This window comes from Budorcas taxicolor, chromosome 2, assembly GCF_023091745.1.
Source record: "Budorcas taxicolor isolate Tak-1 chromosome 2, Takin1.1, whole genome shotgun sequence".
NCBI classification, from domain to species: domain Eukaryota; kingdom Metazoa; phylum Chordata; class Mammalia; order Artiodactyla; family Bovidae; genus Budorcas; species Budorcas taxicolor.
The window spans coordinates 170,575,141-170,593,163 of NC_068911.1; the positions used below are offsets into that span (position 1 = coordinate 170,575,141).

An 18,023-nucleotide genomic window follows, 5' to 3' on the forward strand; every position below is an offset into this window, starting at 1 on the left:
GGGATCTTCTCAACCAAGGATTGAACCCCATGTCCCCTGCATTGGCAGGCAGATTATTAACCACTGGACCACCAGGGAAATCCCAAGGTTGCCATTCTAACTGGATAGTTAGAGAGGCCTCACCGAGAAAAAGACCTGGAAGAACTGGGAAGAAGTCATGTGGCTAAGAGGAAACAAATGTGTCGGGCACATGAAAGCAATTACAAAGGCTCTGAGGTGGAAGAGCTCTGGCTTCGAGAAGATCAGTGTACCCGCAACAGATGATGGAGGGCAGAGGGGGAGGAGATGGGGGTGGGGTGTTCCATGGAGCCTTGTGCGGAGTGGAAGGACTCTGGCTTTTACTCCAACTGAGATGGAGGCATTAAAACACATGATCTGACTTATGTTTGAAAAAGATCACTCTGGCTGCTGCGTTGAAACCACACTCTCAGCAACAAGTGCAATAACAGGAGGGGCCAGTAGGGAGGCTCCAATAATCCAGGAGCGGGGGCGATGGCCACGGAGCTGGCAGCAAGCTGGGTGAGGGGCGAGATGGGGTCAGAGTCTGACCCGTATTTTGAAGGTAGAGCCCACAGGACTTGCAGACACATTTGATGTGGGATGGGAAAGGAAAAAAAAGAATACGAAATGGTTTCAGATGTTCAGCCCAAGAACTTGGGCTGAAGTTGCCATTTGCTGTGGGAGGAGCGATGCAGTTCAAGAATTCAGTTTTTGACATGCAAAATTTGAGGAACATAAAGAGACACGGAGAGATGTTGTGTAAAATTAAACAAATGAGTATACAGGTCAAAAGAGAGCTCTGGGCTGGAATGTATAAAGCCAGGACCTACCAGTGGAGAGATGGTATTTAAAGCATGAAACTGAATGAGACCATCAAGGGAGTGAGTGTAGACAGAAAAGCTAAGAGGACCAGGGAATGAGTCCTGGGCACTTCACTGTTTAATGGTGGAGGGGATGAGGAGGAAACCACAAAACAGTAGTCAGTGAAACAGAAAAATCAGGACAGTAAGATCTCTTAAAAGCCAAGTGAAGAAAGTATTTCAAAGAGGAGGGAATGGCCAGCTGTGTCACATGCAATTTATAGATATAGGAAAATATGAGGATTAAGAATTGACAGGACTTCCTAGGTGGTCCAAGTGTTTAAGAATCTGCCTATCAAAGCAAGGGACACAGGTTCAACACCTGGTCCGGGAAGATTCCACAAGCCGCAGAGCAACTAAAACCCATCAGCACAACTACTGAGCCCGAGTGCCTAGTCTTCATATGTGAGAATATGTTGGGTGAATTATATCTTGATAAAGCTATTTTCGAAAAAAATTGATGATTGGACTTACCAATGTGAAGGTGACAGGTGACCTCGACAAGAGCAGTTTTGGTCTAGTGGTGGGAACAAAAGCCTGACTGAAGTGTGTTCAGAAGAGAACAGAACCAGCGATGGCAGCAAGCGTGAACATTTTCAAGGACTTCTACTATATAAATGGTGCTCTACTTACAGTGGTTCAATTTATAATGGTTCGACTTACAATAGTTCAACTTACAAGTTTTCAACTTTGAAAGTGAAAGTGAAGTCGATCAGTTGTGTCCGACTCTCTGCGACCCCATGGACGGTAGACTACCAGGCTTCTTCGTCCATGGGATTTTCCAGGCAAGAGTACTGAAGTGGGTTGCCTTTTCCTTCTCCAGGGGATCTTCCCCACCCAGGGATTGAACCCAGGTCTTCCACATTGCAGGCAGACGGTTTACCCTCTGACCCACCTTTTCAACTTTCCGATGGTACATAAGCAATACTCACTCAGTAGGAAATGTACTGTGAATTTTGATCTTCTCCCAGGCTAGTGATATTCAGTACAGTACTCTCTCATGATGCATCTTAAGTGGCAACAAGCTGCAGCCCCCAGTGAATCACACTATCACATCACATTGAGGGGACACAACCAACACCCTTCTTTCACTTTAAGCACAGGATTCAATAAATTACACGAGATAGGGGACTTCCCTAGCAGTGCAGTGGTTAAGACTCTGGGCCTCCGATGCAGGGGTGTGGGTTTGAGCCTTGATTGGGAAACTAAGATTCTACATACTGTGCTCAGAGCAGCCTAAAAATCTTTTTAAACAATTACATGAGATATTCAATTATTAAATAGGCTTTGTATTAGTTGCTTTTGCCTAACTGCAGGCTAATGCTAGTGTTCTGAGCACATTTAAGGTAGGCTAGGCTAAGCTATGATGTTTAGTAGGTTACATGTATTAAACGCATTTTCAACTTGGGATGTTTTCCAGACACCGTGGGTTTATGGAATGTAACCCCCTCGTAAGTCAAGGAAGATCTGTATAGAGAAATGGGGTAGAGAGGAGGCAGACATGAGACATGAGACTTCATGGTTTTGTGATGGTTTTTTTCTGAGATGCAAGAAGTTATGTTTCAGTGCTGACTGGACTGATCCAGGAGAGGGGGAAATGGCCCAAGTGAAGTCCTTGAGTGGGTGAAAGGCAGGGAATCTGGTGTGTGAGTGGAGGGGAAGCACAGAGAGGGGCAACTGGGGTTCATCCAAAGTGGCAGGAGGGAGGGACAAAATGCAGCGCAGACTCAGGGACTGGGTAGAAGGGGTGTTGAGAGTTTGCGGAAACTGTCCATTGATTACTTCTATTTTCTCAGTGACCTAGGAAGCAAGGTCAAGAGCTGAGGGAGGATTGGGAGGAAGAGCTATCAGGGACTGAGGAGAAGTAAGACATTGTTTATAGGAGGACTTGCCTGATGGTCCAGTGGTTAAGAATCCACTTTGCAGTGCAGGGGATACCGGTTCAAGCCTTGGTCAGGGAACTAAGATCAGGGCAAACTAAGGCCACGTGCTGCAACTACTGAAGCCCACCCACCACAGCTAAGACCAGTGCAACCAAATAAATAATTCTGCTTTAAAAAAAAAAAAGAAAAGAAAGAAATTGTCTATAGGACTGCGACAGAGTGACCAGACTGGGTCATATGGTAGGATATCAAGACAGTGCTAAGGGGCCCCCGGAGGAGGGCGGGGGTGACATTAAAGTGAAACCAATCATCACGGCTGTGTGTCTTTCTCCAACTTCTGTCAACTGTGTGGGTGCAAGTGCAGGGCTGTGGTTTTGGATTAACCAGGGTGTGGTTTTGCCAGGTGAGTGCAATTTAATACAAAAGGAGCAAGGGGGTTGAGGGCGTATGCAAGGAAGTCATTATAATGATGGTCCATGGAATCTAAGCTGGTGAAGGAGGAAAGTCAGGACATGAGGGAGGCGAGGAGCAGTAGGGGAAAAGGTGGGAAAATCAATGAACTGAAGGTCCTGGTGGGTCTGTAAGCGATGGAGCCGGGGTTCCGGAGGGAGTGAGCAGAAAAGACAGGAGGCGGTGTCAGGAGGATGGGATACTTGATAATTAAATTACACAGGGTAGGGGCACAATTATGAGTAATAACAAGGTCTGGGAAATTATCTTGGCCATGAGGGGCTGAGGCAGGGTGGAGGACAAGAACCACGGGAGGAGGGAATGGGTGTTCTCCATAGGGGAGGGTCATCTATGTGTCACTGAACAAACCAAGTCATCCTCAGACACAGGGCGCTGGGTAGCACATGGGCTTGGGCTTCAGCCAAACCTGAGTATGAAGCCCCTCTTGCCCACCCCCTCTCATGGGGGTGGTACTCAAGTTAATCAGCTTCTCTGAGCCTCAGAATTCTCTCTTGCAAAGCAAGAGATCACTCCTAAGTCAAAAGATTATGTTCTGAAAATTGAATGAGCTGTGCAGAAAGTGCCTGGTGTGGTTTTAGGCACAGGGTGCTCTGTAATGTGGGCAGATCCCAGGATGTTCCTGTCTTGGGTCTCAGAGCTGAGGAGGGGCCAATGTAGGGCCCAAGACTCTCCCGGGACCCCTTCTCCTTTCCCACCATCTCAGACCATAGAAGGTGTGAGTGGAAGAGCCTGACTCCCATTTCTCTTCCATTTTACAGAATACGAAACTGAGGCCCAGATAGGAAAAGTGACTTAACGTGTGTCACTGTGACTCAATTATCATACAGAGTAAGTTCCCTTTTAAAGTCAGTTGAAGTCCGGATTAAGATAGGAAATGTGTACAAGGGGGGAAAGGCTTATATATAAAATTTGAAAGACAGTTGGACTCTTCAGGATGTACTTTAGCCATCATTCCCCTCCATTCACTGGAACAATTAAAAGTTGACCTTGGTGAAAATGAAACCCTATGAAATTACCCCTGCTCTCTCTCTTCTTCTCTCTCCTCTTCCTACATCCCCAAGTCACACCCCCACCCCAGCACTGACGTTGGGGTCCTGTGATTGGTCAAACATTAGACTAACTAGCTTTGGAAATAGAAGTGTCAACAAAAGGGTGACTCATAGCCCCTGAATTTGCCAATTGCTCCTCCTAGCCCTCCTAGAAAGAAGGGGAGAGGAAAAGAGACCTCTTAACTTTCCTTCTTTAGAGATCTTAATTCCAGTGTACAGAGTGGGTGCAGCACCAGCCCACTCTCACAAGACCCAATCGTGAGTAGTTTCAGCCCTTGCCAGTCTCCTTAGGGCAAATCCTTTCTGCTTTCTGGACCCCAGTTTCCACATCTACAAAGTGGGAAGAGAGTAAACAAAATGATTATCAAAGAGCCTGTCAGCTCAAGCCTTCAGAGTTCTAGGAATATGTGACTTGGCACCATCTCTGTTGCCTTAGCTGTCCAGGGACAAGCAGGGGGAGACTGGGCCGAAGTGGATTCAGTAGACACAGTGGAAATATCACTTCCTTTGGGAGGCTTTCCACGACTGCACCATCTAACAATGTATATGAATCTCTCTGGTTCTCTTCCCTCTCTTGAAAACTGTATCTTTTTCACACTCACACATATGGTTGCTCTCCCTCCCATTGCCCTGTTCTATTTTCTCCCTAACACTATTAGAAATGTCTTATTTATTTACTTACTTGACTATGGTCTTACTAAACTAGAATGACAGTTTGAGAAGGGCAGGGATCTTGCTATCATACCCCAGGGCCTAACTCAACACCTGGTACACAGTAGGTGCTTAATATGTCAGTGTTGGTTGATGAATGAATAAATAAGTGGATGAATGGATCCTGAGGGTGGTACCAGGGCTGTGCCAAACATGACTGTGATCTCTGCCAACTCTTCTAAGAAGAGCAGTTGGGCAAGAGGACTTTGGAATCAGGAGACCTGGATTCAAGTCTCACAATGCCCATTAGTAGTTGTATGACCTGAGGCATGTCACTTGACCTTTCTAAATCTTAGGTTCTTCTTCTCTAAGTTGAGGATAATGATGCCACATCTTGAGATGTATTTTTAGGAATTAGAGGTCATGGGTATAAAATATCTGTGCCTAGTAGGTTACCCAGTAAATGTTACTTTCCCTTCTTTTCCTCCCTCTGCTGGGACATGGAATGGATAGGTCAAGGGTTTGGAGACTCTGGGTTCAGCTGAAGGATGTTTCTTATCTATTTCTTTTTTTTTTTTTTTACTTTATTTTACTTTACAATACTGTATTGGTTCTTATCTATTTCTTATCTTTCAAGAGAAGGTAAAACAAAATAGCAAGCAACTGAGCTGAGGACAGTGCATGCTTGAGGCTTGCCCCAAGTCACAAAGCCAATGAGTGGAGCAAATAGCAGATTCCCACCCTGACCGCAGACAAGATGGAGAGAAGGGTCAAGGGCAGGATCTTACTTGTGCAGGCCTCCAGATAGAGGAAACAGCTGCTCTAGTCTGTGTCAGGTTCCTGGGATCTAGTCCTAGGTCTGCCTGAGGTAATCTGGTGACCTTGGAATGTAGTTTACTATTTCTAGGTCTTGGTTTCTCTGTACATTGGACACATTGCTCTTGCCCAACCTACCTTACAGAATGGGGGTGTTAGGAGAATCATATTTAATTAATTGTTAGAAAAATGATGTTTAATTTAAAAGAGAATACTGCAGGGACTTCCCTGGTGATCCAGTGGCTAAGATTCTGCACTCCCAATGCAGAAGGCCTGGGCTCAATCTCTGGTTGGGCAACTAGATCCTATATGCTGCAACTAAAGAGTCCACATGCCACAGCCAAATAGATAAATATTTTTTAAAAAGAGAGAATATTGCAGAGATGAATCAGACTCAATTTCTAGAATTTTGCCACCAGCACCTATATTTAAAATAAGAGAAGATTAAACATAATAACAATAAGCCTCATCCCACTAGGCTCTGTAAAGTGGGAGAGAAAAACATGTAAATGTATTATTTCAATAGAACATATGAATATGTTTTGCCAACTATAAATAACCAAACCAAATTAAGGATATATATATTTATTGAGCCCCTTCTCTGGAGTAGATGAGGAAACCAACTTAGATTTAGGGACTTGCCCAAGGCACACAGGACCTGAGACGCTAAGAGGCTGGCAGGAAGGACTTCCACCTGCTGCCCAGGAAGCTGCTGCCAGAAGACCAACACTCCAGTTCAGGTTTCCCTCCAACCTCCAGCCCTGTGAAGGCCCTGAGTCTGCTCAAGTGTAGTGGAAAGAGCAAGTGCTTGCAGACTCTCTAGTGCAGGTTCAACACCAGGGCCTGTCTCACTTGCTGTGTGACCTTGAGACAGTCAAGCCCCTTCTCTGAGCAGGTTTCCTCATCTCTAAACCAAAACATGGGGCTTCCCAGGTGGCTCAGTGGGTTAAGAATCCGCCTACAAATCAGGAGACCCGGGAGACATAGGTTCAATCCCTGGGTCGGGAAGATCCCCTGGCGGAGGGTATGGAAACCCACTCCATTGAATATCCTGCTTGGAGAGTCACATGTACACAGGAGCCTGGACTACAGCCATAGAGTCGCAGAGTCGGATACGACTGAAGCGACTGAGCAGGCGCACAAATCAAAACATTAACGCTAGCCAGGTAGAGGTGTGCTCAGGAGAGTACATTACAAAGTATCTACCTCGGTATACAAGTTTGTCACCTTTTCTCAACTCTGGAAGATTGCCTGAGAGCAGGAGGAGCACTGTGTGAAGTTGAACAATTGGCGCAGTCTCTCTGAACTTCTGAAAATAGTGGATGACTAGGACCAGGCCCAGTGACTTCTAAATTCCTTCCAGTGCAAAAAAAAAAAAAAGCTTAGTGGTCCAATTCCGCTACGAACTTCACAGGTCACTTCCTTCTCGTCTGCCCCTGGAGGGCGCAGTCCCTTTAAATCCAGGACTTGCCTTCGGCCCGAGCCAATCACCGAGAACAGAAGTTCTTTAAGGACCAAAGGAGGGAATTAAGCCGGAGCAGGAGGACGGGCAGGGGTGTGCCATCCAACCAATCGGAATCCTCCTGGCGACCAGTGACTCACGTGCAAAGCTTTGCTGACCAATGGCAGGCGCGTCGAGAGGCGGGGCGGTTCTCGCTGGGTGACAGCTGCTCGGACCAATGGGTGTGTCGCCCGCGGCCTATAAGAGTCCGCGGGGCCCCGGGCGACAAGCTTTAGGGTCGGTTGGTCGTCGCCGTCGGAGGTGTGCTCTGGGTTTGCCTCGCCGTCGCTGCTGTCCGGTCCCTGCGTCCTCCGCGTTGGTCGGGGCCCAGCCGCTCTCCCGGCCCTCCTCCCCTTAATCGCCCCCCCGGTTTCTGCCGTCGGGGCCCCGGGGCCGGGCTAATGATGCCGTCGGAGAGCGAAACGGAGAGCCGGGACCGGGCGGCTGCACAGGTGGGGACGGCTGCGGCCGCGGCGGTGGCTAAGGCCGCCCCGGCAGGCGGCGGCCCCGACCCGGAGGCCTCATCAGCCTCCCTCGGACAGCACCTGAGCGGGTTGAGCTGGCCGCAGGTGAAGCGGCTGGATGCGCTCCTGAGCGAGCCGATTCCCATTCACGGGCGCGGCAACTTCCCCACGCTGAGCGTGCAGCCCCGGCAGATCGTGCAGGTGAGAGGCACTGGGCGGTGGATAGGAAGTCTCCATCCTGAGGCTCTCGTGGCTGGAAGGTTCCCGGAGTCTGTTCGATTTGTTGGACAGCTAGGAAAACAAGGCTCGGGGAAGGACAAGAGCTGTAACAAAATCGCGCAACCTTGATGGGAGTCCACATCCTACTACCCCCGCATCTCATAATCTTTTTTTCCCCACTTGACTTTCCTGTCCCCCGCCCCTTGAGGAGCCCCGATGGCCCTCAGACCGTTTACCTAGGTCCTGGCTGGAGGGGGCGGGAAGTGGGGAGGGACCTGGTCTGGGAGGAAGAACAGCCCCGCCTGCAAGGACAGGAGTTGCCAGGCAGCCCTGGGTGGGTAGCTTGGGTAGCTTTGCACGCTTGAACCCGAGATAGTTCTTTTCATCTCCAAACCGTCATCCCCAGGTCTCATGCCCAACCCTTTCCCTCTCTTGAGATTTAGGAGCAGATTCTCTCTGTCCTCTGCTCCCACAGCCCACGGCTCAAGAGACCCCTCCGGAAAGCTGAGAAATTCCAGCTAGGACTCCCTCTCAACTGGGGTTGTGTGGCAGGAAGAGATTAAGCATGAGGCACCTGATGCCTGTGTGCGGGGTGGGGTGGGGGGACATCAGGTGTCCAGTTTAGCTGTTTCTTTCCTTTCCCAAGATTGGAAATGAGGGTTGAGTCTCTGGCCCCAAGCCCCATCTCTCTCCTGAGGGGAGGAGAATTCTGGCAACTCCTTTCCTGTTCCACAGACTCCCTCTTCCCTTTACCTGGCCCTCAACAACCCTAAAATTGCTCTTTCACCTATATAGCCCAGGCACTGTGATGCTCTGAAATACCATAATATGGTAATTACTGTACCCATTTTATAGCTGGGGAAGCTGAGGCCCCAAGAGGGGCCATGAGCTCCCTAAGATTTCCTAGAGGTGAAAAGCAAACCCAGAGAATCTTTGGTCTTCCCAGGAGCTGGTTACTACAAGTTCAAGGCTTTCCCATTTTTCCCCAAGACTTCCCAAGTTCCCAAGATTCAATTTGTAGGTCTTAGCAGTTAGAAGAAACCAGAAAATCTAGCTGCAATTCCTGCATATACCTGGCAGCAGATGGGGAAGTAGACATGCAAGCCAGGTAAAGCAGACCACCCCCCATCCCTGGCTCTTCTGCCTTAGCTTCCACAGAGGGGGAGGGTTGCTTGTTGTGGGATTACCTCTCCCTCCCTCTCAAGGAATGGGAGGGGGTGGGGGCAGATTCCCTAGGGTTGAGTCATCAGTGGCGAGGCATTCCTGGGCTGCCCCGCTGTTATGGGGCAATTAGGAACCAGTTGAGGTTTTTCTCCTCCTTGACAATCAGGTCAAACTTGGGGCCCCAAATGCTGTATCCCCAGGACTATTATCCTAGGCATGAGCCCAGTGTGGGAGTTCTTCTCTGCAGGGACTTGGGGTGCCCTAAGGGGAGGTCCCTGCCCCTGTCAGTATGGTCCAAACTGCCTTTACTGGTATGTTCTCTGTGCCAAGCCCGTTCAGGACACCAGGGGCACAGATGTGACTGAGACCCAGCCCCCTGGCTTTCCAGCTACTCCCATCCAGGTGGGGAAGACTGCAGGTCAATAGGAGCTGACTCTACAATGTGATAAAAGTACAATGTCTCCTAGACTAGGGTCAGAAATACACAGACCAGGGAACTGCTGGCTGTGGGGGGGAGGAGGACAGTGGCGACTTAGAGAATTGGACTGGAAGGTTGGACATCTAGTTTCAGGGCCTGGACCATTGTCAATTCCCTTTGCTGGGCCTGTGCATGCGAAGTTGCTTTAGCAAAGTCCAACTCTGTGGAACCCTATGCATTGTAGCCCACCAGGCTCCTCTGTCCATGGGATTCTCCAAGCAAGAATACTGGAGTGGGTTGCCATGCCCTCTTCCTGGGGAATCTTCCCAACCCAGGGGTCCATCCTGCGTTTCTAACATCGCCTGCATTGGCAGGTGGGTTCTTCACCAGTAGTACCCCCTGGGAAACCCAGTGTCCCTTTTTGTTCAATGGGGATGGGTTGAACTGCTCTCCATTGCCCCTTCTGCTTCCAGAATCCAAAGGGTCCTTTACGTGGCCTGTACAAATGCCTCCACAGGGAAGAAAGTCCATCTTCTGTCAGGAATTTGTAGCTGGCAGCTTCACAAGCTATAAATGTGTGTGTGTATGTGTATGGGCGGCGGGTGGTGGCAGGGGGTCCTGTTTGTGTGTATGTGGTGGGAGATGCTGGTTTGTTGACTTTGGGCTTCTCACCTGTGCTGAGTTGTCCCATGGTTCAAGAATTGGAAACTTTCTCCCTCTCTGCCCCCCAACAAGCTTTGCCTACAGCAGTAATCTGGGCATTTAGAGATACGATTCCTGCTTCTACCTGGGCTAGAGGAACCTACTCTCCTGTAGGAGGCCCCCACCCCCACCCCACCCCCCGGAACATAGTTCTGGGAGAACTGACTCTACTTAAGTTCAGCCACTTATTCACTGTGTGTCCCTAAACAAGTCCTCTGCCCTCTCTGGGTTCAGAGGATTGAATTCGTCTCTGATCTCTCCAGCTGCAGCCAAAGGGCCTGTATTAGGTGGCTCCAGACTCAAGTTTTGTAAGCCTGCTGGCTGACAGCACCTGTGGTCTCCCTGCAGGTCTCAGCAGCAGTCTGGGAGCAGAGTGGTTTGGGGGAGGGCCTTGGCACAAGAGCAAGGAGGGTGCAGCCATTGCCCCGTCCATGGCTGGAAAGTCTGATTCAGGAGGCTCCAAGCTGCCCTGCAGTCCTTGGGTGTGGCAGTATCTGGGGACTGCCTGCCAAGTTGGCTGTAGTCACACCTGGGAACCAGACAACAGCCGCTGGCTGGCTGACACAGCCAACCCCATGGCCTGACGCAGGAGTTTTAACAAGGGTACTCCTACCTACTCACCAGGCCAGATGCCATGCCCTGGGGTGGGCATCAGCCTGGGAGTAGGAGCTGGCACTGAGTGAGGCTCAGTCAGCTCTAATGGGACTTGGGGAGGGGGCTGGTCAATGCTGCAGCTCCGCCAGAGTCCTTGGGACAAAGGTCTGTGGCCCAGTCCTCCCCTTGGCCTACACGGGCACAGCTGCCAGAGTGCGGGAAAGTAGTCCCACAGGCTGGCCCCTTACCTCCAGCCTCCCGTATCTGCCTGGCCAAGGCTTCCCCCAGCCCCACCTTCCTGCTCCCTAGCTACTCTGGCCCTGGGCTTCAGTGACTGGAGGGTTGCTCTCACTTTGAAACTCTGAAATGGAGAGCAGATTAGAGCCCTAGTTTCTGGTCTCTGCTCCTTCGAAACCCTGGATTGGTGATGCAGTAGAAAGCGGATAGGATTGGAAGTCAGCCATACCTGAATCTGAAGGCACCTCTGGGTGATGGCAACCCACTCCAGCATTCTTGCCTGAAAATCCCAAGGACAGAGGTGCCTGACAGGTTACAGTCTATGAGGTCACCAGAGTCAGACACGACTTAGTGACTAAACCACCCCTGGGTGATCCTATGTAGGTAATTCACTCCTCAGCTTCCCCATCTATAACTTGGAGATGTTAAAGATCTAATCCCTCATAGGTTCTGGTGAGAAGGCCCAATGCCTGGCCCCCCAGGTTCCTGATGGCCACAATAATACCTTCCCCTAGTCAGGGTCCTCCTCCAGGAAGCTTCTTGGAGGGAGCCGCCCGCCTCAGATTGCCCCACTGCAGCTTGCCTCCTCAGCACTTAGGTGCATTCTTTGCAGTAATTCCCTGGGAGGCCAGCAGAGCAGCCTGCCTGGAGCTGACTTGGCAGCAAGGCGGGGTTGCAGAATCCTCAGGGTAGGAATGCTGCCTGGTCACTTTCGGTGTGTGAAGCTGGGCTGCTAAGAAAACAGTGTCAGAGCCCAGCTCCTCTCTTCTCCCCTTCCTGGTGCTAGGCCCAGGGAAAGGCCTCTGCTAGAGGAACAGATTCGAGATGACACAGGTTTCCCTGTCATGTTCCTGTGTCAGCGGATGGGGTCTGCTACATTCTTCCCACTTGGCTCGCTTCCCTGGTGGCTCAGACAGTAAAACATCTGCCTGCAATGTGGAAGACCTGGGTTTGATCCCTGGGTTGGGAAGATCCCCTGAAGAAAGAAATGGCAACCCACTCCAGTACCCTTGCCTGGGAAAATCCCACAGACAGAGGAGCCTGGTAGGTCCATGGGGTTGCAAAGAGTCGGACATGACTGAGCGACTTCATTTTCCTTTCCTACTTGGCTCAGAAGGCTTCCTGAGATTTTGACCCACCCCCTGCCCAAGAGCAGAAAGAGTCTGGGTTTTAACTTCCAGCCCTGCCATTTCTGAATGGCCTGTCCTCTGAACCTTAAGTGTTTTACTACTAGAAGCCTCAGTTTCTTCATCTGTAAAAATGAGTCTAATATTTGCTTCGCTGGGTCCTTGTAAAGATAAATGAGTGTGTCATAATCAAAAGAGTGTGCATGGACTTGAGAATTCAACTGACCTGGGTTCTGGTCTCAGCCTGACTACTCTATGACTTTGGACATGACTTTCCTGTGCCTCAGGTCCCCCACCTGTAAATTGAGATGATAATACATAAAAATCAGGATTATTATGAGGGTAAAGGTAGTAATGCATGTGAACTGCCAATTACATTCCCAACACATTTGAGCAGTTTGCATAAGGCCTGGCACAAAACTGCTTTACTTGCAGTTTTAGAGAGGTGGAATAGCATAGTGGTTGAGACATGAACTCTTAAGTTTGATTCCCAGCTCTGCATTCACCGGCTGTGTGACTTTGGGCAAGGTACTTGGCCCCTCTGTGCTTCCAGTTCCCCATCAGTAGAGTGGGAGTAAGAGTACCTTCCTCATAGGGTTACTGTAAGAATTGTGTGAGTTTATATCCTAATTATAAAGTGCCTAGATCAAGACCTGGCATTTAGTAAATTCTATGCACCTATGTGTTATCATTATTGCTGTTCTGAGTCATTCCTCTGAAGGGGCCACTCTCCAGATGAGGAAATACAGGTTTAGAGAATGAAATTACTTTCCAAAGGCAAACCAGCTGGTAAGTGGTCAACAATGGTTGATGTCACTGTGGTTATTGCGTTTAAACCCAGAGCGGATCCCCCTGGAAGCCAGGTCGCTGACAATTCTTCCTCCCGCCGGCCCCCTGCAGGTCGTCCGCAGCAGCCTGGAGGAGCAGGGGCTGCAGGTGCACGGTGTGCGGCTGCACGGCTCGGCCGCCAGCCACGTGCTGGACCCCGAGAGCGGCCTGGGCTACAAGGACCTGGATCTGGTGTTCCGCGTGGACCTGCGCAGCGAGGCGTCCTTCCAGCTGACCAAGGAGGTGGTGCTGGCCTGCCTGCTGGACTTCCTGCCGGCCGGCGTGAGCCGGGCCAAGATCACGCCGCTGACTCTCAAGGAGGCTTACGTGCAGAAGCTGGTGAAAGTGTGCACTGACACGGACCGCTGGAGCCTCATCTCGCTGTCCAACAAGAGCGGCAAGAACGTGGAGCTCAAGTTCGTGGACTCGGTCAGGCGCCAGTTCGAGTTCAGCGTCGACTCGTTCCAGATCCTCCTGGACTCCCTGCTGCTCTTCGGCCAGTGCTCGCCCACGCCCATGTCGGAGGCCTTCCACCCGTCGGTGACCGGTGAGAGCCTGTACGGGGACTTCGCCGAGGCCCTGGACCATCTGCGGCACCGTGTCATCGCCACGCGCAGCCCCGAAGAGATCCGCGGGGGCGGCCTCCTCAAGTACTGCCACCTGCTGGTGCGGGGCTTCCGGCCGCGGCCCAGCACCGATGTGGGCGCCCTGCAGCGCTACATGTGTTCCCGCTTCTTCATCGACTTCCCTGACCTGGTGGAGCAGCGGCGCACGCTGGAGCGCTACCTCGAGGCCCACTTCAGCGGGGCCGACGCGGCGCGCCGCTACGCCTGCCTGGTGACGCTGCACCGGGTGGTCAACGAGAGCACCGTGTGCCTCATGAACCACGAGCGCCGCCAGACGCTGGACCTCATCGCCGCGCTGGCGCTCCAGGCGCTGGCCGAGCAGGGCCCAGCGGCCGCTGCCGCCCTGGCCTGGCGCTGCCCCGTGATCCCTGACGGGGTGGTGCCCGCCACCACCGTCAGTTACTACGTGACCCCCATGCAGCCTCTGTTGGCCCGGGCCCACACCTCCTATCCCACCTGGCTGCCCTGTAACTGACTCGGCCCCTGGCCGGTAAGGACTTGGCCACCCCGGATGGAGTGGGGCCTCCAGGAGCGCAGGGAGGACCCGGCCAGAGACAGACAGCCAGGGCTAGGGGGCCCAGCACTGCTGCAGAGTCAGGCCTCAGACTGAACAAACCAGATTTCTCCCCCCGAGGGAGGGCCCCAGAGGACTGAAGGCCAAGCTGGGGTTCTCGGTACATGGACTTTTTGGTTATTTGCGCCACCTTTTGGAGTAGCATAATTGTGGGGTGCCAGGGTAATTCGTCTTGAGGGTCAACTGCCTTTAGGAGGAGACAAAGAATGTTTGGGATGGTAGCCTCAAGGCCCATCATCTCAGGCTGATTTCTGTGACCTAGAAAGGGTCTTTCTGGCTAGGGCCAGCCCTCAGTGACACCAGCAGCCTCCAAGGGCCTGCAGCCCATCAATGGCTAAAATATTGTTATGTTATGAGAATCACTCACTTTGAGTCGGGCTGAACCACTAACTAAGAGGAGGGAAACTGAGGCAGATGCCTAGGTTTGGAGAGGGATAGGTTTAGCTCAGCCCCCTAACACCCCTACCCCAAGCTGTCTAGGTGCGCCGTGGGCAGGAACCAAGCAGCCTGGGGTGGAAGACAAGCCATGTCCCTGTCAGGGTGCTTCTCCCTTCCCCCACGTGGTGAGGAGCCCTCCTGCCTGGGAGCTTGTTCTCTAGAAGGTGCTGGGTCCAATGTAGCCACAGTCAAGTGATCCCACCCTCCTGGCTTGGTTACAGGGTCCTCACAAGGGAAAGGAGAGGTATGCCCCACCTCCCTTCCCATCCCTCTGGATTTGTTACTATTTTGCACTTTTAACACCTGCCAATAAAGATTGTCCACACTGAGCTTAGCACCATGCTTTCTCCTGGGAGAAGGACCTTCCATGGCGGTGGGGTCTGTGGCTGCCTCTCACCCAGCCAGAGTCTGGGTTGTATTGGGGGAGGGGACTTGGGGGGGGCAGGGTCTGAGTCCTGGCGGGTTGTTAGGGAATGCCCCTCCTTCCCCTAGTTTGGTGGTTGTGCTACAAGCCTCTGTCCACACATGTGATTTGCCCCTGCACATCATTTCAGCAAGTCTCTTGCTAAAAAGCAGATGTTTCAGTGTTTCCTACCTGGAGTCCTGATAACCCTGGAACTGGCCTCATACTCCAATCCTCAGGGCTGCTTGACTCCATCTCTGCTCAACCTTCCCCAACCCTCCCCAGGAAGCAGGTGAACAAGCAGGGGGAGTCTGGACTGGAGACCCTCGCTCTAGATGTGGCAGCTCGGACTAGGTTGAGGGGGGCTTCTGGCACCTCCAAAGCCAGAGCCCAGGTTTGGCCTCCCCACTGGGAGTTGTCATTCAGTCGCTAAGTCATGTCCGACTCTTTGCAACCTCACTGCAGCATGCCACGGTTCCCAGTCCTCCACTGTCTCCCAGAGTTTGCTCAGACTCATGTCTACTGAGTCAATGATGCCATCCCACCGTCTCATCCTCTGTCATCCCCTTCTCCTGCCCTCAATCTTTCCCATCATCAGGGTCTTTCCCAATAAGTTAGTTCTTCGCATCAAGTAGCCAAAATACTGTAGCTTCAGCATTAGTCCTTCCAGTGAATATTCAGGGCTGATTTCCTTTAGGATTGACTGGTTTGATCTCCTTGCTGTCTCCTCCCTCTCACATCCCCAAGTGCTGGTGGGGGGATGCCTTGCTCTAAGCAAGTCCCCTAGAGAGGCAAGGACTCTCCTTTCCAAACCCAGCTGGGACCATGCCTGGCTGCCTGGGAGTGCCAGCCGCCAGCCACAAGCTCTTAGGGAGGTGTTCCCTCAGGGCATCAGCCAGTCACAGGCCTGGACGCTGCCTACTGTTTACCCAGCCTCTTTGATCCAGGGAGTGCAATGTCCTTAACATATTGAGGCTCATTAGTGGCCTCTGAAGTGCTGGCTTTTATGGTTCCAGTCAGAGTGGAGAAAACAAGGCCGCGGAGGAGGCCCCAGGCCACCTGGTTGAGTCCAGCCATCTCACCTGCTCGGTGCGTCCCTGCTGGGCTCAGAATGGCTAGAAGGATGAGTGGAAAGGCTGTCTTTGCTTGGTGACTAAAAGCATCCTCCTACCCTACCCTGGCCGTGCCTACTCAAACTAGGGTCCTAGGATGGGGAGCACTAAGTTTGTCCCAGCTCCTGCTTTGGGGTGTGAGGGGGAAGCTCACAGCATAAGCACAGAGGCCTAGCTTCTTGGGTGGGGAGTGGGATTCACCGGTATGTGCTTGTTTCCGAGGGGAGAGAGCCAGAAATCCATGGCATACGCGTGTGTGCATGGATTCAGCCCACATGTGCTGGCTACCCCTCCATGGGGTGGAAACACAACAGTAAACAAAGACCAACATCCCTACGCTTGTGAAGATCACACTCGAATGGGAAAGATAGAAAATAAATTATATAGTCTAGAAGGTCAGCGACGCCTAAGAATGTACATAGCTGGGTAAGGGATTGGAAGTGCTGAGGTGTGCAATTTTAAAAAGGGTGTGCCTCCTTGAAAGGGCGACAATCTGATTGAACAAAGACAATGGGGAGCAAACCATGCGGATGTCTGGGGAAAGAGCCTTCCGGGTGGAGGGGACTCATCACATGCTCCTGGCAGGTGTGTCTGGGGAAGGGCACGTGTGCCTGAGGCTGCCCAGCTCACCCTGCACAGGTGTGTGTGCTCCCCAAGAGAAGTGGGAGATGGGAATTTCCCGCTAACAGCTACCACTTCTGAATAGCTCTCCCCCAGACTGGGCGGCATGCTGAGATCTCCCCAGTCACAGCATCCCAATGCACCCTGGCAACAACTCCACGAGAGAAAAACAAGTATTTCCATTTTACAGACAAGAAAACTGATGCCAGAGAGATTTGTGGGCCATTGCTGTTAACCCCTGCACCATCCTGCCCTTATACTCTGGTTTCACCTGGTTGGGCATGACAGTATGTCTCCTATACATACGTGTGACATGGCACGTTTGGCATGTGACAGATAAAAAAGCTTGCATTACTGTGACTTGGCCATTTTACAACGATGGCAGAGTGTAGCAGTTGTGCCTTCTTGTACGTTTTCTTGATGCATCCATGACACCAGATATGGCCCTGGTGGCAGGGTCAGAGGCCTGTATGGCAGCGGGCGTGCCTGTGGGTGTGTTTGGGGGAGGTGTAGTGTTTCCGGGTGTGAGAGAAACACTGACTCAGCGGCTGGCATTGTTCTCTGATGGACAATCCCTGTAGCCATCTAAGATGCCAGGACAGGAAAAAATCGAGAACTAGGAGCCAGAGAGGGGGAAGACTGAGGGAGGAAAAGACCCATACCCCTTCTCCTCTCCAAGCAACAGTCCATTTCCTCCCAGGACCCACAGTGGGTAGGAGAGCTCCAGAACGGGAACTGCCTTGTTATGAACTTTGGGGAATGAAAGATAGGCCCCCGGGCAGCTGCTGGAAGTGTTGGCCCTTCCAGTCCCACTCCCTGCCCTCCTTCATGCCCTGTGCCCCTGGGAGGCTGACCTCTATGAACTGTGCATCAATGGCTCCCTTGTTCCCTGTCTCTCTGTTGGGCTCAGCCAATGAGAGTCCCCAGTAGGAGGTATCGGAGGGAGGAGGAGAATGGGGTGTTTATTTCCCTGCTCCCTTCCCAACTTCCCATCGTGGTGGTTGCCTACATCGCTCAACCAAAGGCCACTGCTCCTGTCAGGGTCCCTCTCCACACAGCTGCACTCTCCAGTTCCCAAAGCCCTTGCCTCCCCTCTCCCCTCTTTACCCCTTCAGGCCCAGGAGTTGTGAAGACTTCTGTCTGTTGCTAGCCCCACAGATAGCTGCAGTACCTTGTTAGTTTTTTAAGCCCAGCCCACAGATTTGGAAATAGTCTCTTTAAAAAAAAAAAAAATTTTTTTTTTAAATTTATTTATTTGGCTGATC

General features: G+C 51.7%; 1 protein-coding gene across 1 annotated transcript; it reads left to right on the forward strand.

The window, feature by feature from the left end:
- The first annotated feature begins 7,485 nt into the window (after nt 1–7,485).
- TENT5B (terminal nucleotidyltransferase 5B) lies at nt 7,486–14,938 on the forward strand. The gene is made up of 2 exons (XM_052635515.1): nt 7,486–7,896; nt 13,057–14,938. Exons 1-2 carry the CDS (start codon nt 7,633–7,635, stop codon nt 14,083–14,085), a joined length of 1,293 nt encoding a protein of 430 aa, XP_052491475.1. The 5' UTR covers nt 7,486–7,632; the 3' UTR covers nt 14,086–14,938.
- The last annotated feature ends 3,085 nt before the right edge of the window (nt 14,939–18,023 follow it).